At 38.3% G+C, this 26,276-nt stretch overlaps 1 protein-coding gene across 3 annotated transcripts in view; it reads right to left on the bottom strand.

The window, feature by feature from the left end:
• Nucleotides 1-23,463, bottom strand: part of LOC115209499 (chordin-like protein 2) — a 131,814-nt gene extending 108,351 nt beyond the window's left edge. For all 3 annotated transcript variants that reach the window (XM_036501132.1, XM_036501134.1, XM_036501133.1), the window contains exon 1: nt 22,654-23,463. In XM_036501132.1, the coding sequence (XP_036357025.1) occupies nt 22,654-22,664 (11 nt within the window). In that variant the 5' untranslated portion in view covers nt 22,665-23,463. The remainder of the gene's footprint in view (nt 1-22,653) is intronic.
• Nucleotides 23,464-26,276: the final 2,813 nt, after the last annotated feature.

Raw genomic sequence — 26,276 nt, 5'->3', positions numbered from 1 at the left:
AACACGCTCGAGATAATACTTAGTTCGGTATCCGGCTCTGTTTTATAAAAAAAAAAAAAATGAATTATGATTATTATTATATCAATTTTAGAATATTCAGTAAAATCTCTATTGCTAGTTCGAATTCTCAGTGAGAGCCCGAATAAAGACATGGCTGTCACCGGCTCCAAGGAATCTTTTGTCATGTCAACCCTTGAAAAAGAAAAGTATGAATATATATATATAATGAAATATGTGATCTCTTTCCTCTTTACTTTGTCTATACATGCTGACCTAAACAGATATTTTGTTTTTAAATTTACCCACGTGTTTGGCCGAATAGATTCGAATGATATGATCGATATTAAAGGTTTTACTTCTGAAAGTACGCAAACTCTTTATATTGGTTATTCAAGGACTGTATGCATTCATTTGGACAGTTGCTATCTCTATTCTCACTCTTAAAACTCTTACTTACGTATTTTCTGATATATAAGTCTACTTAGTATATAGTGTAGACATGTCGTGTAAATATACAACTATCGTCTCTATCTTTCTAAATCCTGCTGCATTTCACATGGAATTTTCAGTCCTCCAAGGTCGTCTTAGTGTATAAGTCGACCTACCTTCTTTGGCTGTAGCCAAATCTCCTTTAAAAAAGTACACTGTAGATGAAAAACACTGCAAGACATTTGTTCAACACTCCAACGAGTATGTTAATCCACCGCTCATAATTATTGTTTCTAACATATGTACAAGGCCAGATTATTTTGTTGGGGTGAGCGGGAGCAGGTGATTATATCGACTGAAAGGTAAAGTTGACCTTGGATGGATTCGGACTCAAACCGTGAAGAGCAGAGTAAATACAGCAAAAACAATTTTTCTAAGATTGTAACTATTCCTCCTACCCACCACCTTCACCACCCTCAATAATGAGTTTTTAGACACATAGGCACACGGTCAGAAGATCTTATATAGATAGACACAAAGCCTGAAATTCTTATATAGATAAGCACAAGACCAGGTCTTATATTGATAGTCACAAGGCCAGAGGGTCATATCTCGCTAGTCACAAGGCCAGAACGTCTTGCATAGATACGCACAAGGCTAGGAGGTATTACATAGGCACAAGGCTAGAAGGTCTTATATACATAGGTACAAAGCCAGTAATATCACATGCGACAGGCTTTTGCGCAATCGTCGTCAACCAAATTCACTCAAAAGATGTAGTAGAAGACACTTGTACAAGGCGCCGCGCAGTAGAATTGAACCCGATACCACGTTGTTGCAAAGCAAGCTCCTTAACCACAGAACCATTAAGAAACCTGCAACCAAATAAATGAATTAAATAAGAGAATATATTTATCTATATGTGTATGTATGTATGTATGTATGTATGTATGTATGTATGTATGTATGTATGTATGTATGTATGTATGCATGTATGTATGTATGTATGTATATATATATATATGAAAAGTTATAATAAGTATATGATTCAAGTTGTATATTAGTCGGGGTGGGAATAGAAAAATAAAATGTAATTCATCTGTTTTTCATTATCCATTTCTTCCGCCACCCTGATGCTATCCGTTTGTCACCAGCGTTTGTCAACGACTGATACAGTTCACTCTCCTTACACCCACAGCTGACTTCTTTTTCTATTTGTATTCGTTTTACATCGCAAAAGCATCGATAGCTCATATCTACTACTTTCTTACGTATCTTCCCCCCCCCCTCTCTCTCCTACCCAATTCACTTCAAAACTACCGCTAACATAACCAAGTCTACCACCTCGTAGTACTTATCACCTGTTGTACCAAACAGAACACTTTTACCATTCAGCATATACCGGCATCGCCATACCATCATCATCATCACTGGTCTGCCAGCTGAGTGAACCAGTGTTGGTGTATTCACGTCTCAGTAACTTGGCATTTCGGCAACTGAGACCGATATAATAAATACCAGGCTTTAAAAAAAGAAGTACTGGGGTCGATTCTTTCGACTAAAAATTCTTCTAGGCGGTGCCTCAGCATAGCCGCAGTCTGAAACAAGCAAAGGATAAAAGATATTAACCCATTATTTTGATCACCCCACTTTCCTCTAGTGCCCTCCCCACCGGATCTTTCCACCTCCTCCAGATGTAGGGGGACAGTAAATCCTACTCTGGGAACCACTGCTGTACACTATACCAGTGCTCCGCAACCTTTTTTCACTTGTGGTACACTTATATTCTTTTCAAACTTCGTTTGCACATCTGAACCAAAAATATAACTGAAAGTATAGGGGAAAAATTATATCCAGGCTAGTCTGCGGCACACCTAGCATCGTCTTGTGGCTAACCAGTGAGCTACGGCATACCGATTGCGGAGCACAGCACTCTATACATGACAGCCCTCACAGCTGATCATCAAATACCAGATCATCACTCAACTTTACAACATACCCGGTGACTATACGCTGCAATTCCATAGACCAAACTCTCACGAATCCACTGCTACTCAAAGTGGTGGTCCGCAGGCCGGTGCCGGCCGGTGCCGGCCGGCGAGCCATCAGCATCCGGTGCGCGGTGAGTTTCCAGAATTGAAAGAAACATTATAAAATGCTTATAAAATACTTATAAAATGCTTATGTGATATTGTTCCATTTATTTACAAAATAAATATAAGATAAAAAAGAAAATGTCAACTTTTATTATATTCATTATATAGATTTTTTCCGGTATAAATTAATATTATTAAGAAACATTACCGATCCCTGGCACATTGGGTGGGGGCTGGGGTGGGAAAACTGCCGGTACGCCACATCAGATAGTTTGAGAAACACTGCTGTACTCTACACCGCGGTACAACCGGATATTTATATACTTCTGCACTGCACCGCATACTCCGGACCACCATACGATACACCACCATCTATAAATATGATTTTATCACGCGTCGGACCCACCATTCTCTGAATAACTAACTACACACCGCCCCATACCTCCACTTACTATTCCGTTACTACTGGTTCCTTCTCTCCACACATCATCAACGCTAGTTGCATCCCTCAACACAATCCACATCACTACTACTGTCGTACCAGGATACGCAACCACACCACCACCGCCGCCTCCGCCAACGTCGCCGCCTCCGCCAGCGTCGCCGCCTCCGCCAACGTCGCCGCCTCCGCCAACGTCGCCGCAGCCAGTATCATCCCCACCAAATCTTTCATCACATTTACTACCACCATCATCGTCATAAACCCAGCACATCATACGCTTAAATCCTTGTCCGCCTCCATCATAACTATCGCCACCGCCGGCTATCGCTGCCATAACGCTCGATTTCTCTCACTCACTCTCTGTTTCTGTCTTTCTGTTTGTCTGTCTGTCTCCGTATCTCTCTCTCTCTCTCCCGCCATACTACACACTATTACTTAGCCCTACCGCTGCAAATCTCAACTCCACCAATTTTTTCATCACCACGGTCCGTCATCCGTAGCAATCCCCCTCCTTCGCGTCCTTCCCACCTCACTGTCACTACCAACACCACCAACAACAAATACTAGCAGCGGCGGCGGCAGCAGCAGAAACGACAAGAGCCAACGTGTGATCCTCTATATGGAAACAGAATCGCTAGAAATAGCAGGTCTTTCAGCTTAAACTATCCTGTCTAATAATTGAGAGTGTAATGCCAGATGTTATAAGAACGCGATGGCTACAGCTAGGGGATACCTGTCGTCATTTATATCTGTGGTTCTTAATCAGGGTTCACATTACCGTTGGGGTTCCATATAAAATTTTATTACCAAAGTTTATGGGCCATAAATTGGTTATAACTTCTACAAAGCACGAAATATTTTAAGAAATTATATAATGCAATTTTTTATGTTTATTATAAATATATAATGGGATTTTTTTAACGTCAAAGGGCTGTGGGGGTAGGGCGGGGTCAAATAGAATAAAATAGGAATCAAAGGGGCCCATAAGCAAAAAAAAAGGGGAAAAAAGAATAGAGAACCAATGATTTATATATTTCTTTATTACCCACAAGGGGCTAAACATAGAGGGGGACAAACAAGGACAGACAAAAGGATTAAGTCGATTACATCGACCCCAATGCATAACTGGTACTTTATTTATCGACCCCGAAAGGATGAAAGGCAAAATCGACCGCGGAGGAATTTGAACTCAGAACGTAACGGCAGACGAAATACCGCTAAGCATTTCGCCCGGCGTGCTAACATTTCTGCCAGCTCGCCGTCTTAGAACCAATGATTTATAATCTCAGTCAGAGCCTACTCAGGGCGAAACAACCACCACCACCACCACCACCACCACCACCACCACCATCAACACTACCACAACAACAGTTACAACAACGACAACAACAGCGCGACAATAGCAACAGCAGCAGCAACAATAACAACGACGACGTCAACAACACCAACAACAACAACAACAGAAGAAGACTGAATTACATCGTTAGAGTTCTGTATCATTTCTGCAGCCAGCAATGCAGTCCTCCATCCACCCTTCAAAACCTCCACCAACTATTATAAAGATCACTTCTGTTGCTGCTGTTATCGTCTCCTACGCCACCACCACCACCACCACCACCACCACCACCACCGCCGCCGCCGCCGCCGCCAATACAACATACTGCCACACACACAGACACGCACGAACACACACCTGCCACTGCTGTCGCTGCCGTCGCAGTCGCATTCATCTTTTCTGCTTTTTTTCCTTTCTTTTTTTTTTTTTTTTCTGTAAACCGCCTTCCTCTCCCCTGTGCATGAACCACACCCTCACCCTCATTCTTATTCGGGTGACGACACGCGCACGACACATAATATAAACCGCAGCGCTAGCAGCAATCAGGGGCATCTGGCTCCAGCAAAGGAGACACAGATCTTCCGCAGTCTTCTTTTTCTTCTCTTCTTACACACAGCCCGTCAGTCGACACTGAAATTGACAGCTAAATAAGCTGTCAAATTTTGACTGGTCTCCAAAGGTCAGAGGTAAGGAGGCGACGAGATGCGACGGTGGTGTCGCAGCTATTTATTATCATTATTATCATTATTATTATTATTATTATTATTATTATTATTATTATTATTATTAAAGGCGGCGAGCTGGCAGAAACGTTAGCCGTATTTCGTCTGCCGTTACGTTCTGAGTTCAAATTCCGCCGAGGTCGACTTTACCTTTCATCCTTTCGGGGTCGATAAATTAAGTACCAGTTACGCACTGGGGTCGATGTAATCGACTTAATCCGTTTGTCTGTCTTTGTTTGTCCCCTCTATGTTTAGTCCCTTGTGGGTAATAAAGAAACAGGTATTTCGTCTGCCGCTACGTTCTGAGTCCAAATTCCGCCAAGGTCGACTTTGCCTTTCATTCTTTCGGGGTCGATTACATAAGTACCAGTTACGCACTGGAGTCGATGTAATCGACTTAATCCCTTCCCCCAAATTTGAGGCCTTGTGCTTCCAGTAGAAAGAATTATTACTATTATTATTATTATTATTATTATTATTATTATTATTATTATTAAAGGAGTGAGCTGGCAGAATCGTTAGAATGCCGGGCAAAATGCTTCGCGGTATTTCGTCTGCCGCTACGTTCCGAGTTCAAATTTCGCCGAAGTCGACTTTGCCTTTCATCCTTTCGGTGTCAATAAATTAAGTACCAGTAAAATACTAGGGTCGATGTAATTGACTGGCCTTCTCCCTCAAAATGGCTGTCCTTGTGACAAAATTTGAAAAAACATCTTCTTCTTCTTCTTCTTCTTACTATCTAATCGACTAGCACCCTCCCCCAAAATTTCGGGCCTTGTGCCTAAAGTAGAAAAGATTATTATTATTATTAAAGGCAGCTAGCTAGCAAAATCGTTTTCACATCAGTGAGGTCGACTTTGCCTTTCATCCTTTCGGGGTCGATATATTAAGTACCAGTTAAACACTGAGGTTGATGTAATCGACACATTCCCGCCCCCAAAATGGTTGCCCTTGCGGGAAAATTTGAAACCATTATTATTATTATTATTATTATTATTATTATTATTATTATTATTGTTGTTGTTGTTGTTGTTGTTGTTGTCTTTGCACATCTTCTAACTCTGGAGATGTACTATGGTGTCACCTTTTCACTACCAGTGAACTAAGGTAACACCTCTTATTTTTCGAGCACCTTCCGGAGTATTCGAGTGGTTCAAGCAGTGCTGCTTTCTGCAAGTGCTCCATCCTTATTTTAGCTCCTATTTGTTCCATGTACTTCTCAAGATTTTTACTCACTGTTCCCAGGGATCCAACAATTATTGGTTCTACTACCACCTTTTTCATCGACCACAACAGCTTAACCTCCCAAGCTAACCGGTCATATCTATCGACTTTTCTTTCTTCCTTATTGCATACCTTGTTGTCAGCTGGGCAATGCTATCTAAGATCCAGCATAGTGTGCTTCCTTTCTCAATTAGTTTGCTTTCTTTCTCAGGCTTCTTACTCTATCTCATGGTCGCACTGAATCGTAAAATCCCACAGAATCTTTGCATGATCATTTTTGATGATGCCTTCGGGTTTGTGGTCGTAGCAATTTTTTGCTCTGTCAAGTCCATACTTGTTACAAAGTGTCACATGGATAAGCCTTGCTATATTGTTGTGGCGTCTCTTATATTCCTTCTGGGCTAGTGGCGTACATTGGCTGATAATATGCCATACGGTTTCACCATTTTGTGAACAAATTCTGCACTTATCACTTTCTGATGTGTTGTTTATTGTGTATTTTATATAGTTTGTTCTTTGTGCATGCTCTTAGGCAGCACAGATCAGAGCCTCCACTTCTGCTTTTAAATCACTTTTAGTCATACACAGCCATTCTTTTTCTCTATCTGTCTGTCTTATCTTCAACATCCCTATGAAATTGTCCATGCATTCTTTTCTGTACCCACTTATTTTCAGTTTCATTCGTTTTCAATTGCCTGTACAGTGCTTTATCTTTGCCACCTTTCATCTTACACAGGCTTGACCTCCTTACTTCTAATAATAGCGGTTCTGTGGCATTTTTACATACCATGCTATGTTGTTTTCTTCTGCTCTAACGCTGTGTTCGCATCCAATAAGTCCTCTTACCCCTCTTTTTCTTGGTACATACAATCTGTCTGTGTCACTTTTTGGGCGGAGTGACCCATATCTAGTTAGCATCTTACTTGTCTTTCTGTCTAAGCTGTTTCATTTGTCAACCATCCATGCGATTAACCCTGCTCCATATCTAAGGAGTGAAACCGCCCAGGTGTTGATAGCTTCAATCTTATTCCGTCCGTTTAATTTTGACTTAAGGATCATTCTCAGTCTGCGCAAGTGCTCCAATTAAAATTTTTTTGTCATTTCTTACTCCATCAATTTATCCATTTCTCAAATCGCCAAGTACTTATAGCCTGTTGCGTCTATCTGCTTCATAATCTCCCCCGACGGTATCGATAACCCGTCCATACATTTGATTTTGTCTCTCTTCAAGACTAACACATCACATTTTTTCAGTCCGAACTCCATTCTGATATCAGCACTGAAAGTATACACCGCATCAACGAGGGAACTGACTTAGGCTTCATCTTTACCATAGAGTTTGAGGTCATCCATGAATAATAAATAGTTGATTATTTTGTTGGCAGCTTTTGAATACATATCCAGCTTTTGCTTTCCTCAGAATCAGTGTTAGTGGTATCAAGCACAGTACAAAAAGCAGTGTGGACAGGCAGTCCCCTTGGAAGAGCCCCTCCTGATTTATATAAATATATATATAAAGTACCATGCGATGGCAAAAAGTTGATAATCAAACAACTAATGTTACATCTAACTCAAGCAACAAAACTACAGGCTATGCTTCAAATGAGGATGAGTTATTATAGAAAAAGTTAAGCCGACCGTGAAATACCGCTCTGATTACTTATGCATGGGCTGTGTCCATGTTGTCGCCTCAGCACACTCTCTAGTAGTTGATTGAGTAACATTATCAATTGGCTATAAAAGTGTTTATGCGATAAATTTAACGTAGTATGGGTTGCTCCACAGTAGCCATTATACACTGATGATAACAAGAACCATTGCTAATCAAAAATGGAAATAAGAGATTAAAATGCCTGCTCCGAAGACGAGTAGGTAAATTTTTTACACTATCTCCAGCTCAATAGAACAAACTAATGTAACCACCAAATTTTAACGAAATATTAGCAAATCATGCAGTTTTCCTCCGTTAAAAGTGTTAAGATGTACTTGTTCATATCTTTTTTATTGTTAGGTGGACAGAGATAGTGGTGGTTAAATCTTGGTCATAGAACTAATGCAGAGAGATCATTCTTCTCTATGGAGCCGAAAGCTAGACTATGTGGAAAGAGCTTTCAGATCATCTTGATGGTGTATGCTTGAGAGCTTAAAACATTTCATGATGTGAACACGAAACCTTAGTGTGAAGATTTATGGATGAAATCCATCCAACTCTCCTATTGTTGCTGAACGCAAGGTAGGTTTTGCTAGCCATTACCACAGTGCTGAACGACAGCTCATGTGTGATGTTATATTTTGGAGATTTTCTCTCCTTAATAACGGATGAAAACCACTCAACTACATCGATGTTTTTGGTATAAACACACGACATGCAACTGAAGATGTACCAAAGCTAGTGGTTAACATAAATTCCTGGCATAAAATCGTAAGACGCTTTTCGATTGTAGCCGCTTGAAGAAGTAAAAGATAGAGTAATGTCACCTAAGGGAATAAAAATCATCAATTCTTTTACTGATAGTTCGACAACCTATCGACCTTGGCAGCTCTTTAATGTGACCGTAATAAAACCTGTGAAATACAAGGGAGATGAGGTTGTTAGAGATAAAATAGAAGGAATAACATGAATTACTTTTATATGGTTCATATAAGATTGTTTTGGTAAATTGATTTTATTGAAATATAAATTTTTCCACTTCTAAACCCATTTTGTGTTGTATATTTCGAAAAATAAGATCTGGTTCTTTGTGGTGATAAACATTGAATTTAATTTTACTTTGTTACGGTAGTAATTACGTCGGAGCCATTTAAAAGATATAATATAATACACTAAAACTGTTAAATTTATTTTTTATTTATTTCATGACATGCCGGAATTTTCGCTGCACTTCTATAATCTAGTTATTGACACAATTTCAATACAAATCTATAATTTATTTCTGTTTGGCAGGTTCTAATAAATAGATAATGAATTAATCTACGTCAATGTTTAGTCGATTAAACTTGCATGAATCGATTAGCTGATAATCAAAACACCTACGCTAGATGAAGTTAACTACATATGTATTACCTCGATGATTGTATCAGATATGCTATTATAAAGAATCGTCTGAAGTGTTACTTTTTTCTATTTCTAGACCAATAGCTAGTGATCTCTGTTCATATATGAAAAGAAAGCCTCATGATAAGTAGAAACAAAACGCTGATCATTGAATTGAAAAATAGTTCCTATAAAGTTAAGTTACTAATTTACACACGACATTTTCTAAATTTAAAAGACAGTTCGTTTATAGTTTAACAGCTGGATTTATAACAATAAGGTGGAGAAAAGTCGTGATTCTAAACTACAAACAAGTTTTACTTGGGATATTTTCAGAAAGCAATGAATTATAATGAAATTATTTGTTAGGCTCTTTGGTTTTATCGTCAGCATTTTACCCGATCTCATACACAAACAAAAAAGAAAACCTAAAGTATAGTTCAAACAATCCATTTATCAAATATTCGCCTACGAGAGGACGCCTATTTGCAAAATACCAACTGTACTGCTTGAAGTATGAAAAACAATGTTTTATTCCTAATAAATCCTGACAATCAGATAATATACTCAACGCTGTTCTTTTTGTGTATATTTACTCATCTTGTCAATAAATCACACAAAGTCTCGGACAAAAGCAAGCTGTCAACCTTCCTAGAAACACTTATCTGTCAACCGTAAAAAAGGAAATGTAATTAAACTACCACTTGCCTTTTCTGAACAGAAATATTGTATACCGGAGTAAATAAGAAAGATAACTAATCGATATCATTTCGTTTTAAAATCACAGTTCGATAGTCTTGTTAACTGGTAATGCTGTATCATAAACAGCCAAAGAAGACTTTCGCTTTTTTTCGGAATGCGGAAGGTTGTTTCTATTGAAATATGTATTAAACAACTCACTGTTACAAACATACATACGCAAGTATACAATAACACTTACAATAACACAAAAGTGTGTTTTCTGTAGTTCGGGATTTTTTTTTTCTTTTTATTTTTTGAAGTAGGAACACTCCTCACTTGACGTTAAAAGCCCATTGCTGACACTCTCTTTAATCGCAGCTGGAAGTGGGTTAGCAACAACCTCGAAGTTCTATATAACTTTACTTCTGATTCGTTTCCATTTAATTAATTACACTACAACACTTACATCCCACCAGTTTTTGGAACTTTGACTTTCCTAAGCTTTTAAGAATTAATTCCAATAAAAATATTGAAAATAATAATCATAACTAATGCAATATTTTAAACATTAACCTTTTATTAGTGTACATTCTATTATATTATAAGAGTGTATTTAAGTGCGCTACTGAAATAAAAAGAAGAAAACGAAAATCAAAACAGAAAAATACACATATGCAAAGGGAAATGGGAAGAGTAAAATTGTGTGCGTATGTGTGAGTGTGCCTAAGTATGTGTAGGCTGTGCGGGCGCGGATGTAATGTGAATGTGTGCATATGCTGAGTTCCTTGATCGTTTTACTAAAACTCAAACATCATTGCCCGCCCTGCCATGGCGCCAAAGTGGCGTGTTAGAAGTTTCTCTGCCAACGTCAGCGCCAATATATTTGAGTTGTTAGCACTGCTTATGCTGCTGTTGCCAACTGCTGTTGGTGTTAACATTAGTGTCTTGTTGGTATGTATTATTTCGTAATGTGTGAATCCCTGCTTTAGTCTAAACTATTTCTCACTTAAGAAACATAGAAATTCTGTTTGTGATATTTTTCTTTATATCTTTCCATCATAACGAATTTTGTTTGTTTTACAAATTTCATTCACATTTCAAGAGGATCCACTTAAAAGTAATTCATTCTCTCGACAACTTGAGAATTATTAAAGATTGTATTTTTGTTTCGCTCTTTGAATAAAAGTTTAATTCTTGGTGAGAAAGTTTTTGTGGAAACTTTCTTTTTGACCCGAAAATCTACAACTGGGTGGTTGGGGATAAAAGCAAAACGTAGTTTGTTTTATTCACATAAATTACAAACGTAAATAATATGTATATATGTATACAAATATACAGTACACACACACCCACCCACACACGTGACAGAAGTAAATAGACACCCTATGAAACATCATTTTATGTTTATTCTAACTTGTAAAGGTTTATATTTTTTATTAATTGACATTTACATGTTTCAGGTTCTATATGTAACTGCTTAATCATGCCATGTACGAAAGAAGTCTTGGAACTATCTGAATCTCAAAAAGGCCGTATTGTGGGTCATTCTGAAGGTGGACAGCGTAAAATCGCAGGAAACCTTGGAGTCCCGCTTTCTACAGTTAATAGAGTGATTGTGCAATTCACCAGAGAAAGGAAGAAGTTCACATCACCTCGCTCAAATCAACCAGGGCCCTCTGACGGGACCCTTCTCTTTGTTAAGAGAAGTGTGGAGGATAATCTTCGTTGCAAAGCCTCTGACTTTGGCCGGGCCGGAGTTATAACAGAGAACATTTGCTTAAAGTTCCACATAGTGCTCTGGACCTGGAATCATGCGACTGTGAAGTAAACTTCTTACCACACAGCCACGCCTGCTCTTACACTCTTAACTAAATATGTCGTGTGCTATTTTCTTTCATCCGTTTACCTACTCATATGTAAGTAGCCATTTTTTTCCAAACCATACTCTACTGTCCTTAAAAAAAAAAGGTCTCATTGCTCAATATAGTCCTAGATATACCATATCTGAAAAATATAGAGGACAGTGAGGTTACAGTTGGTGTGGTTTTGATCATAGTTTTATTCGAGAGCTGCTCTGGTGTTAAAAATACAAGAATGCCAGCCATGGCAAGATCTGTACCTTAATCATACGGAAATTAGTAGCCTGCTTTAAGCATAGATACATTGGAATGATTTTTTAAATAATCATATCTGATCCTGAGAACAATTTGATCTGAGTTCTATAGGTTAACTTTTTATGTTTATACCTTTAACCATCTGCGTTCTAATCTCGCCCACATCAACTTTTCCTTTCGTCCTTCCAAGATTATTAAAATAAAGTGAGGCAAAATTGAACGTGAATGTTCAGTTAGAACAAGCTATACTGCAATAGATATCATGAGAGAAACTCTTATAATGGCTTTTGGTACATATGTTCTCTTGTTTATATCGCTAGCAGGCAGATAAATCCCCCGTCATCTCCAGCGCCGAGAGTACAAAATCACGTGATTTCAACCTTCAGTGGTCTTGTCAAGGACGAATGCTCGACTGCAAGAGATAGCAGCGACTCACCTCCCCATCCAGTGATATAATAAAAAAAAAAAAGAACCAGAACAGACACTAACAATAAAATGTAAGTCAGGTGCTGGGATCGATATAATCGATTACCCGTTCGTACCAACATCTAATGTATTGGGTTAGCACGATAACGTAAGAACCGAAATGCGAGTACAACCGTAGAATTCCGATTACATATGAAATGATGTACCGAAGACCGATTCTCAATGAAGTGGTCCCGGGTTCTATGCCGCTGCGTGATATCTTGAGCTTTTTACCATTCCCTGGGGTGAGCTGAGCTGAGCTGAAATGAGCTGAGTTGAACTTCGTAAGTGAAATTGAGTAGACGGCAACTGAGCGGTAGTCCATTGAATAGATTGCAGCTGTAGTAAAGAATACATGACATCGTCACGTGTTGTCACGCTCATCACACACGTGTCTGTGGAATACTAAGCCACTTACATGATAATTCATTTTAGTGGAACAAATGGTTCGTCATCGTTGAAATTGACGGAGATCCATTTACTTATCTTTCATCACCTTATTTTACTGCCAACACAAACATGCTTACATACATGCTTACATACATACAAAACATAAGCGCAAACATACAGGTGTGGTTGTGTGGTAAGAAGCTTGCTTCCTAGCTACATGGTTCCGGGTTTAGTCCCATTGCGTGGCACCTTGGGCAAATGTCTTCTACTACAGCCTCGGGACGACCAAAGTCTTGAGAGTAGATTTGGTAGACAGAAACTGAAAGAAGCCCGTCATATATATTACTCTTTTTACTCTCTTTTACTCTTTTACTTGTTTCAGTCATTTGACTGTGGCCATGCTGGAGCACCACCTTTAGTCGAGCAAATCGACCGCGGGACTTATTCTTTGTAAGCCCAGTACTTATTCTATCGGTCTCTTTTGCCGAGCCGCTAAGTGACGGGGACGTAAGCACACCAGCATCGGTTGTCAAGCAATGCTAGGGGGACAAACACAGACACACAAACACACACACACATATATATACATATATACGACAGGCTTCTTTCAGTTTCCGTCTACCAAATCCACTCACAAGGCTTTGGTCGGCCTGGGGCTATGGCAGAAGACACTTACCCAAGGTGCCACGCAGTGGGACTGAACTCGGAACCATGTGGTTGGTTAGCAAGCTACTTACCACACAGCCACACCTGCTGAAGATATATATATATATATATATATTACAAATTGTCCTGGAGTCAATTTGTTCGAGTAAAACCATTCAAGGCGGTACTCCAGCGTGGCCGCAGTTAAATGAGTGAAACTAGTAACAGAATAAAATAATACACAGTTAATGCAAAATAATATAGGGAGATATTCAATATTTAATTTTAATGCTTCCCAAATCAACAATGTGGCGACCACCCTACGATATATATTTCATTGACATTTCGAAGTAGATAAAGCTATATATATATATATATATATATATATATATATATATATATATATATTATATATATATATATATAGGTCGGTTACTCCGGTTCGATGACGCATAAGTGACTGTGTTCACAACATGCCCCTGGACAGGACACCAGTTCGTCGAAGGAGAGTTACTCATTTACAGCTGATTGGCCTAAAGCAACGTGAAATGGAGTGTTTTGCACGGCCCGGGAAATATATACACATACATACATACATACATACATACATACATACATACATACATACATACATACATACGTACATACACATTCACACGCTCACACACAAGCAACACACACACACATCTATGTAGACAGCCATCAGTCAGCACAGTGAGTGTATAAGCAGGATCATATACCTACACCCACACATCTCTCTCTCTCTCTCTCTCTCTCTCTCTCTCTCTCTCTCTCTCTCTTTCTCTCTCTCTCCTTTGTGCATACAGTTATTTTGAGTAAACTATTAACTTTTAATCTGCTCAACTTATCTTCCTACAAATACACACTTGATTACCGTTTTGTATTTTCTTGCGTGAGTGCACGTGTATCTGCATGGTGTGGGTGTGCGTGAGCGTGTGTGTGTGTGAGTGCGTGTGTGTGCGTGTATGAGTTCTAGTAAGTATGTGTGCGTGCGTGTGTGTGTTTATGAGTGCTATATGAGTACGCGCGCGCGTGAGTAGCGTTAGTGGCAATATCTATGTTGCTTTGCATATATGCAAGCAAACATAACAACGCAGAGAAGTTAATGTGTTTTCTATCTTAAATTTTAAATTGCTTTAATTAGTTAATTAATTGAAATAGGTTCAGTGTCCATGACTTTCCCAGTGCTCTCAGACTGGTGAGATCGATATGGGTTGATAGTTGATACTAAGTTTGAAATTCAGTAAGGTCGACGTCTACCCACCTCCAAAGAAAAAGAAAGAAAAAATACACTGGGTGAAAGGGATTGAAAGGGCTGTTCAGTTATTCAATTCTTAAGCGGAAGGTTTGTAAAAAAAAGTGTTTAGTTCGCTGTTTCATTGATGTTCTTGCATAAAAAGTTATAAAGGATATAATTCGAAAAACAAAACGTCACTGGAAAAGACTTCGTTATGACACAACACAACATGTTCTGGGCTGGTCAATTTAGAAGATTACAACGGAGAATAGCAGTCTGTAATAGTTGATAAAATAAAGTTTAAAAACTTAGTCTGGCGTGGCTGTGTGGTCTCTGTGGTAAGAAATTTGTTTCTCAGCTACATGGTCCTGGGTTCAGACTTACTGCGTGGTACCCTGGGAAAATGTCTTCGCCTCTGGCCCGAAAAATACTTGTGAATGGATTTCGTACACGGAAGTAGAAAGAAGCCTGACGAGTATCTCTCTCTCTCTCTCTTTGTGTATATATATATATGCGAGTGTGTGAATGTGTACGCGTGCTCTAGCATGGCCACAGTCTAATGACTGAAACGAGTAAAAAATGAAATGAAAAGACAAAATGATTCGCGACCCGCTGTTTGGGGACCCTATCTTATGTTCATGACTGGAATACTTTTGATCATTATTTTGTTTAGTTGAGGTTAACCAGGAGTTAAAACAGCAACATCTTACCTCAGGTTACAGACTGATCCCTTTGACTTTCTATCGGGGTCCTTTATATAGTCTCATTTATTCTTCAAATACAGTTCTTTTTATTATTGTTGTTATTGCGAGGCACATGACCTAGTGGTTAGGAGGCTGCACTCACGATCACGAGATCGTAGTTTCAATTCCTAGACTGGGTGGTGCGTTGCCTTGTGTATTTGAGCAAAACACTCCATCTTACGTTGCTCTGCAATCACTTCGACACCCGACGCGTCGTACACAGTGCACTTGTTCAGACAACGTTGATTTGATGGAGCATTTGATCACTATAAACAAACCATTTGTGCAGGTCGTTCGACAAAAAAGCTGAACACTCCTACATCGTCTTCGACGGGAGAGTCCATCATTGTTACCCTGATATGAAGTGAGAGTGACACATCGGGCGTTGGGCGGACGTAAAGGAAATTACCGACATGTTGTCTGGATGTTTATTAAGGGACATGATTAAACATTTGCACCAGTTCTGGAAACATCTGTTAATGTGAATAGTGGTGCTTACTAGCGTGAAGTCTGATAAATTTTCTGGTAACAGCTTTTTTAAAAAGAAATCTGGTGTGAGATTGTGATGTCGCCTGCTATAACATCATCATTAAGCCTAAGAGTGCCTTTTGTGGAATTGGCTCTGTTGCAAGCTTTTAGATCAAGTTACCAACAACTGGTTACTGTGATCTTACAACGCATTCATTCATACACTGAACACTTCGTATAGTTCAAGTCTGCTCTCCAGCCTAAACACTTTACTCAAGGGTCATTCTGAAAGGTGGGACCTGTACATACTTTGGTTGTACTTTCAACTCAAACACCTGTCTCATTTGGGTATCAAAAAAAAAAAACGAAAAAAGACTTCCAATTACTTTGGTTGCAAGTCTCTTCTCCACACTTACAAATATAACTGTTCCCTCTAATGCACATTATACTCCCCCAAAATCTTTTATTATATTTTTCCTGAATCGTGGACATACATTCAAGCCCGAAGTTAATGTCCCCTGTAACGGCTCAATGTTCACAACTCTTCTTGGATCACACACACACATCTCACACTGGTGTAGACGGTGCAGTAAACGAATATTTTGCAATCTTTAACTCTATACATTAACCAGTTTTATTTTTACATATTTGATAGACACACAGATACTTGTAACTGTCTTTGTACCTATCAGGTCGTCTAATCACGGCTACTCACCACTCATCGACATACTATACATTACACCTTCCCTATCAGACCATATAGGGCTCCAGGTTTGCTGAATAGTTGGAAATTTCAAAAGTTCTATATTCATTTTTCATGGCAGCACATTTAATTCATCCCTGATCAATCATAAAAAAAACTTTACTCAGGTGACTGGAATCATCCTCTTAGCTATAAGTCAGCAATTTAACAAATCACTCAATATATTCTTCTTCATTGTTCACGACCTCTTGCCAACGTTGAAGTAGCTTGTCAATACCTTGTCAGTAGAAATCATCGGTTTAATTCGAAGAATTTATTGAGCCATGTTTTCAGATCCACCTCATTATTGAAAGAAACACCTCGCAGACTGTAGGAGAGCAGCTGAAAATGTCGATGATCTGAAGGCGCTATATCAGAAAACGGTGAGTGCGGTAAGGTTTCTAACCAAGCTCTTGAAAAGCATTTTTGGTCAAATCATGTCCTTCCACATCTCCCACAAAATCTCAGTTCCCAAGTCCTCTAAGCTGTTAACTCAGTTGCGTCACAGTAGTTCAGGGAAAAATAACGGCCCAGGATGCTTGAAAAAAGCTACCTCCGATGGCTTCTATCTAATATCGCAACTCCTACAAGCACTCATCCAAACCGTGAAGGGAACCTCCGTGGAATGCACTGCCTACCTACAAACTCCTCAGGTTTCTAAGTTGCAGACGATTCTTTTGATCCCTTGCTAATAGGATCTCTTCGAATTTTGTAGAACCCTTCTGTCTTTCCCTTTGAAACTAGTATGGTTCTGTGAGCAGTACTCCCACGTTTTGATAAGGATCCTTCCATTATCCTTTAACAATAGGCCTCAAAGCTAGACCATACAACTCGAAACTACAGCAAAATATAATCGAATCAGATTATCAAGAAAGTAAAGCCTTCTTACACTTCTAACTGCCATCCTGTATCGAAGGTGTTGGAGCCATCCATTAATAAAAGTCTTCTTCAATATGTTGAATTTCTCCTCGGCCTTATTGATCACCAGTAAGATATTCATGGATCAATGCCTATTGGAGACTTACTTCCCTATAAAGTTCCTTCTGAGGAGTGACACAGGAGAGTAAGACCTCTCTAGAGAAATCTGACGAAAGCAATGCTTTATCTGGCATTAGCAAAGCTTTCAATTCTAACATGCGAATCTCCTTCCAAAACACCTCGCCAATGGGCTCCGTTCGTCCCTCATCTCTTGGATCAATGGCTTTCTGTTAGATCATGCAATCACGGTGTTGTTAAACTGTATTTGACTCACACTCTGCCAATTCTGGTCTGACCTAGAGTTCAGTTTTGTCGCACACTCTTCTTCCTATTCATTGTCAGTCTGTGTGCTGTCACCCCCAACATCACTGCTACATATACGACACCACTGATTATAACTCTCTCTCTGTATCCAAACGTCATTCACATACAGCCTATATATTTCATGTTCAAACAATGATTGTGTAAGCCTATCCACAAAGCCACACCAATAAAAAAGCGGCCAACAAACCTCTACAGAGAATCGAACAGAGTACCACTCAAATTCCGGCTGAGCGCTTTGTACCATGAAGCTAACACCATACAATCATAATATGACCAGCGTTGATCACCTAACCATAGGAACTCGTCCAATCCATAGTTTGCCAGCATTGACAGAAAGGCTTTACAATCAACATAGATACAGGCAGCAACATAATACTGAACTTTCAACCACGAATAGACTGAAAACGGCTGATTGGGAAACAGTAACATATTCAGGAAATGAATGGTAGTAGTATGATAGTATTTCGTAAAATTGCCGAGTTGTTGTTTAGCCTCAGATCAGCCTGAATGAGCACACTTCTGATCAGAGAGAAGCCGGACACGAACATTCTGTCTTGCTTTAGTTATGTTGCACCCATGACTCTATAATGCTGGATGAACATGTTTATAAGAATAGGACGTAACTTCAGATTTAACTGCTGTTTCTAGTTTTCTGAGCGACCACATAAAGATTTCTTCGTTGACTCGTTAAAGAAGAAAGATTTACCGACCTAGGGACTCCACATGCTATCGATGTTGTATAGAATGGATATCACAATTTCTATTTGCTTTCATGGGAATAAATGTCAAAGGCTAATTGTGTGTGTGTGTGCATGTGTATGTGCGCGCGTGTGTGCATGTGTGCGCACGTGCATGTGTGCGCACGTGCATGTGTGTATGTGTGTGCGTGTGTGTGCGTATGTGTGCGTGTGTGTATGTGTGTATGTGTGTGCGTGTGTTCAAGTGAAAGAAATTATAACTGGTTGAATCTGCACTAACATATTACTGAGGGCTATTTCATTAGCGCTGGAGGAATAAAATATTGTAACTCAAGTCGAGTTAGGACTCAGAATCAAAAGAGTTATAATTAGATTAAGTTCTGTTTTTTTTTTTTTAAGCAATATATCGTCTGCTCTCCGATGTCCTTGAATTCTAAAGTATATGCAAGCGTTATCTCAACTTTTTTGAGGAGTAGTCAGTCTGACTAGTACGTTCTTCATTGATTCAATAAAAAATTAAAATTAAAAAAAGAATGAAAACAAAATTCGAACCTGGTGGGTCTCGAACTTACGCGCGAAAGAATTGATTAAATCTATAAAGCAGTTTGTCCGTTTCGCTATCATCCTGCCAATATACCCATCAATGGCATTAAGTAAATGCATAAGTATCACTCAACGGTTCTGAAGCTCATTAATACCAGACTCACCAAGAAAAAAAAAAAAAAAAAAAAGAGAAATATATATATATATTTATTTAATGTGTGTCTATGTATATATATGTATGTATGTATGTATGTATGTATGTATGTATGTATGTATGTATGTATGTATGTATGTATGTATGTATGTATGTATGTATGTATGTATGTACGTATGTATGTATGTATGCGTGTGTGTGTGTGTTCGTGTGTGTGTGTGTGTGTAGTCAAGGCGCATGGCTTAGTGGCTAGGAGTGTTGGGTTCACGTTGAATGATCGTGGTTTCGCTTCCAAGAGCGGGCGACTCGTTGTGTTCATGAGCAAAAACACTTAATTTATGGATTTAGTAGACGGAAGCTCACACACACACACACCACACACACACACACACACACACACATGTGCATGTATGCGCGTGTGTATGTATATATATCAATGTGTGCCTTTTTACGTATATGTTTGTCCACCATTGCCGTTTGGCGGCCGGTGTTGGTTTGTTTACGTTCCATAAAATAGCGGTTCGGCAGAAAGCGAAAGTATCAGGCTTATATATATAGGGAGAGTTTACGAAAAAAAAAACAAAACAAAAGACGAAGACAGGTGGTGTACAAAACAAACAGATGTGTTAGTATAACACTCCGGAATAGAAAAAGTATTTTACGTTTCGAGCTACGCTCTTCTACAGAAAGGAACACAGAAAACAAAGAGAGAAACAAGGAGACAAAAAAGGAGAGAAAAAAGGAGAGAAAAAAGAGAGAAAAAAATGTGTGTAGTGGCTAACGATCTATCATGGCGTCTCATTTATATATATATATATATATATATAATATATATTATATATATATATATATATATATATATATATGTAAACAAATAATAAGTACTGGGCTCTATTTGCCCAACTAAAGCATTCAAAACGGTGTCCCTGCATTGCCGTAGACCAATGACTGAAATAAGTAAGATTAAGATAAAAGAAAGTTTAACCAACTCAGCGAGCTTCTTTCGTTTTACATCTGCAGCAATTTTCATTTCATTTACACAGTTCTCTTGCTACGGACTGTGTCACGAACGTCACACACCCTCATTTATACTCATCATCAACAAAGTCATTAAACAGGTGTAGGAGTGGCTGTGTGGTAAGTAGTTTGCTTACCAACTACATGGTTCCGGGTTCAGTCCCACAGCGTGGCACCTTGGGCAAGTGTCTTCTACTATAGCCTTGGGCCGACCAAAGCCTTGTGTGTGGATTTGGTAGACGGAAATTGAAAGAAGCCCATCGTATATATGTATATATATGTGTGTGTGTGTGTGTGTTTGTGTGTCTGTGTTTGTCCCCCCTCCCCAACATCTCTTGACAACCGATGCTGTTGTGTTTACGTCCCCATAACTTAGCGGTTCGGCAAAAGAGACCGATAGAATAAGTACTAAGCTCACAAAGAATAAGTCCCGGGGTCGATATGCTCGACTAAAGGGTGGTGCTCCAGTATGGCCGCAGTCAAATGACTGAAACAAGTAAAAGAGTAAAGTATGCGGAAGCCCGTCTCATACATACATGCATACATACATAAGTATGTGTGCGTGTGTACATATATATATATATCCGTTTAGTGTTAACTTTAGTATTAAAAAAAAGTACCATGGAAGAAATTAATATTTTGTTTTGGTTGAGTCAGTCGCATGTTTCTCTGAGTTCTATCTGTGTGGACAGAGGAGCTTCGTCTATGTGTGGGTGTGTCTTTGAGTCCGTTTCTGTCCCCCGCCCCACACCTCTCATCACTTGATAACCAGTGTTGATTTGTTTACGTCCTCGTAACCAAGCAGTTCGACAAAAGAAATCCGATAGAATAAGTTGCGAGCAAAACCATTGTGGATTGTTTGTTCAACTAAAACCCTTCAAGGCAGTGGCCCAGCATGACTGCAGTCCAATGATTGAAATTTGTAAAAGATAAAGATACGTCACTTAAAGTTATTCTTCTCTAATAAATCTGAAACCCCCCCCCCAAAAAAAAAACTGGATCTTTGAAAAGAAATTTATGAACTGCACTTCATAAGCCGGTAATCCATTGACTTGATTAATTAAGCAATTAATAAGGCCTTCTCTAACTACCATTATCTGTTAAATTACTTCTGTCATTCGAGGAGAATTATTCGCACACACAGACATTTCGAGAAATCGTTAAGCAGTTTGCTTAAGGTGGAAGTGTAAGAAAGAAAGGTATTTTCCATCAGCTGGCAGCAGCCACATTATTTGTGTTCGTTTGTTTGCTCGCTACATCTCAGATGCCTCTGATTATATTTCGCCTGTGAGTGCTGTTTAACTGTTGTTGTTGGCATGGAAACACAGACAAAACGTTTTCATCTGTTGCGTGTGCTTACTTTCGAATTTTGCCTGTCAGCTGATTGAAGAGTAAACTCATATCTTCGACGGTTATGATAACAACATAACTATTATTGTTATATATTTCTTCTAATATGTATTATATTTTTCGTTAGCTTTACCTGCAAGTTTTATGTGATTTTTGTAGTGGTCAATAGACAGCCGTCAAACTGATGATAAATAAACTTTATTTAAAAGTAAGAGGCGGGAGCTTCTGCTGTTGTTTTTCAGTACACTAATTCTTGGCACAATACTGAACTGGTTAAGCGATTCGTTAACACATTTAAAAATTATTATTTTAAAAAAAATTATCGACTTTAAATTATTACCTTTATAATAACATAATAAAATACATTAAACACGCATACACACACACACGTTTCAGTAGAGTACACAAGCAGGCACATACACATACACAGACACAGACACAGACACACACACACACACACCACTCCACATACACACACTCACACACGTTACTTCTACAAAAAAGAATTGAGTGATCTTTCATTGATATATATATATATATATATATATATATATATATATGTGTGTATATATACATACATACACATATATACATACATACATACATACATACATACATATATATATATACATACATATATATAAATATATATGCATATGTGTATGTGTATTGATTGATAGATAGTTGCACTAAATTTGCGGTGTTTAGAGACAGTTGAAGAATTTGCATAAATGACACGAAAAAAACATGCTGAGACGTTACACAGCATAAATGTTTATAAACATAACTATTGTACCTACCTGCAGATCATTTCTCCAGAGTCAGCTGTTCTCCTAAAGGACACCTGAGGTTTTTGTTTCGATTCCTTATACAAAACGTTAATAGTCTTTGTATGTTTTTCCTTTTTCTTTTCTTTTTTTTCTTTTGTCTCACTCCTCTAAGTGGGAGCTTGATTCAGCGTTTTTAACAAATTTTATTTGCACTATTTGGAAAGTAGAAGTTTAAACTGCCTAATATTATTTTCGACTACTTTATTATTTAATATAGAAAGTATTTTGAAAGTTTAAAAAAAAATCATCCTTTAATTACTTTTTCGTTTTCTACCGACAGAAGGATTACATGGAAGAGAGAGCGGAGGGGGAGAGAGAGAAAGGGAAAGAGAGAGAGAGGTTGAGGAAGTGAGGGCGAGAGAGAAGTTTAGAAAAGCTATAAGTAAAAACGAAATAGAATGTTGGAAAATGAAATTGGAGATAAACAGCGTGTGATGAAAGATTTAACGTAATTAGAGGTGGTGCTGGAAGTGATAGATAAATCACTGAAAATTGGCACAGGAAACTGTAAAGAATTAGGCGACGGCCACGCAAGTAAAGTGTCGATAGAACGGGAAAAAAGATTAATCCAAAGTTGACAGTTTCAAAGTGATATGGAAAACATTGTCCCCATTCTTCTGGTGGAAGTTTGACTCGGAAAGAGGAGCAGTGCTATTCCTGCTGTTGTCGGCCAGTGATGTTTATCTAAAAGTAGAAGTAGTAATGGTGAAAATGTGATTTTTATACTGGCCTGATCGTGGCTACAGTGGGAGGTGTACGTATCAGTGCCTCAAGTATGGTACAGGTGGTTAGGAAAACTTAACAAGCAAGGTAGTTACTGATTAGCTGCTTCTATAGCTATTGCTGCTGCTGCTGCTGCTGCTGTGGCTGTTGTTTGTTGGTGGTGATGATGATAATGGTGGTGGTGGTGGTGATGATAATGATGATGATGATATTGCCGCCGGTTTTATTATTAAAATGATTATATTTTAAGCAATTATTAAAGGACTTTAGAAAACTAATAAATTGAAAGCGTCGTTTAAAATAAGTATTTGTTTAGTGACTCCTAGAAATAATTCCAGGAAAATTCTTATAATGGGACAGATACCTGTCTTTCAAAAGAATTGAATGCAAAGTGATGGGATACGTCTACAGGACTCCAAGCTAGGAACTTTTCAAATTCTAGATCGGAGCTATATTAACAGATGGGGGAAATGTATGTTTTTATAAGAACTTATTTTACAAGTATTACTTTCTGAAGGAATGAGATATTCAGTCATTCATCCATTCACCCCTACTTATCTAAATTCGCTTTTACACGCATACACGCATATATGCACATATATTAGCTTAACTATTTATGAACACACGCATATACACACACGCGCGCGCACATATGTATGTGTGTAATATATATATATATATATTTATATATATATATATATACAATATATATATGTATATACATATATATATATATGTGTGTATATATATATATAATATATATATATATATGTATATACATATATATATATGTGTATATATATATATATATATAGATATATATATATATATGTGTGTGTGTGTGTATGTGTGTGTGTATGTGTGTGTGTATGTATGTATGTGTGTGTATATGTATGCGTGTGTGTGTATGTATATACGTATATATATATATGTATATAAATACATGTATGTATGTATTTGTGTGTATACACACACACACACACACACACACACATATATATATATATATAGCAAATGAAAGACAGATATCCAGGCGCAAGCGTAGTTGTTAGGTAAGAAGCTTGCTTCCCAGCCGTATGGTTCTGAGTTCAAGCCCACTGCGAGGCACTTTAGGCAAGAATTTTTTTTACTATAGCTTCGTGCCAACCAAAACGTTGTGACTAAATTTAGTAGACAGAAACTGAAAGAAGCCCATTGTACACACTTACGTGTGTGATGTGTGTGTATGTTTCTTTGTTTCCTGTTTGTCTCCCACCGTCGCTTGACAACCGATGCTGCTGTGCTTACACCCTGAGACTTAGCGGTTCTTACACCCTGAGACTTAGCGGTTAAGGAAAAGAGTACTGAAAGGAGTATATACATATTACTCTTCACTTGAAGAAGTCAAGTCAAACGAATAGACTCCTGTACTTATTTTTTCATTCTTTTAAGGTTGGCACATATTCTGTACGTGTGTGTGTGTGTATATACATACACGCGCGCACGCACACACACACACACGCATATATATATATGTATGCATACATATATATACATATATATATATATATATAATATATATAATATATATATATATATATATATATATATATAACACGTACACAGAGAAAGCATATTAGTGTATCAAGTAGGGCACAGGTGGTTGAGAAAACTGAACCACCTACGAAGTAAGATATTAACTGCTGTTGTAAGTCTCCGTATAGTTTATAAAACTGAGTCATTGCAAATTATGGGTGGTGTATTCAAAGGGAAACAGGGAGATTCTCGTTACCTTCTCCAGGTAAGCTTGAAAAGAGTAGAGGGAAAATCTAACACGTGGGTGCCATTATACATGTAACATGATATAATATAATATAAGATAATATAATATGATATATATCTATGAACAGTCAAATATAAGCATGCAAGCAAAAATATATGCACGTGTAGGGCAGGATTCATGACAGACGAACTGTAGACTGGAAATTCGCTGCGGGTTAGTTAGGGAGTTGGTCTGCAGCGAATTGGACTTCTGTAGAGAGAAGGGAAACAAAATACATATGAATCTGAATTAGCTAAACAGAAATAATTAGCGACTTAAGTCCTGCCACTAGTTTGTTTGTGTATAGCTTAACAAAGCAGTTCACACGTGCAGTTCACAGTTTCACGAACTTTCCTGTACATACTTATAAATTTGCATGTATATATTCAGACACATTTTAATTTCGGTTTGCGCTGGGGTTTTCCAGAACGGATTTTGGCAATGAATACACCTTTGGAAGGAATACATCATTTTCCCGGTAGTATTATCTAGAAGTGATGGGAAGTGACCAAATGGTATTACCCTTTAACCCTAGGTATGAAATAGGTGCCTCATCTGGGATGGCACAGTCTGTGACTCTTTTGCTCCCTCCTACATCTTGGATGCTGCGAAAAATAGGAAGGTCTCTGATTTCGTAGCCGATCGGAACAAAATCGTTATATATCGAGGTTTGTCAGTGAACCACTTCTAGTCTTTGACGTTTGAGACGTTTGGAGGGGCTGGGCCACTGACAGCAATGTTCTAACTATCGTTAGCGGCACGCCTTGCTGACGAGCTTGGTGATGGGGTGAGGGTGCTTGGCTGTTTTAACACCTTTGCTACACCGTCTCCCGTGGTAATTCCGCTAGCATGTTGGCTTGTTTCTGTAGGTTCCGTTGAACCTTGTAATATGCGACGAATTGAGGTGTTCAATTGATCTTTCTTTCCTTCTTTCTTTCTTTATTTCTTTCTTTCTTTCTTTCTTTTCTTTCTTTCTTTCTTCGCTCATGTTTGCGTTTTCTTCGGTTTTCGATTTGAATTTTAATGTGGTTTTGTAATATACATGTATCATATACTTACGTGTTAGATA

This window comes from Octopus sinensis, linkage group LG3 (assembly GCF_006345805.1).
Source record: "Octopus sinensis linkage group LG3, ASM634580v1, whole genome shotgun sequence".
NCBI lineage: Eukaryota > Metazoa > Mollusca > Cephalopoda > Octopoda > Octopodidae > Octopus > Octopus sinensis.
This window is presented reverse-complemented; position numbering and strand designations above follow the sequence as displayed.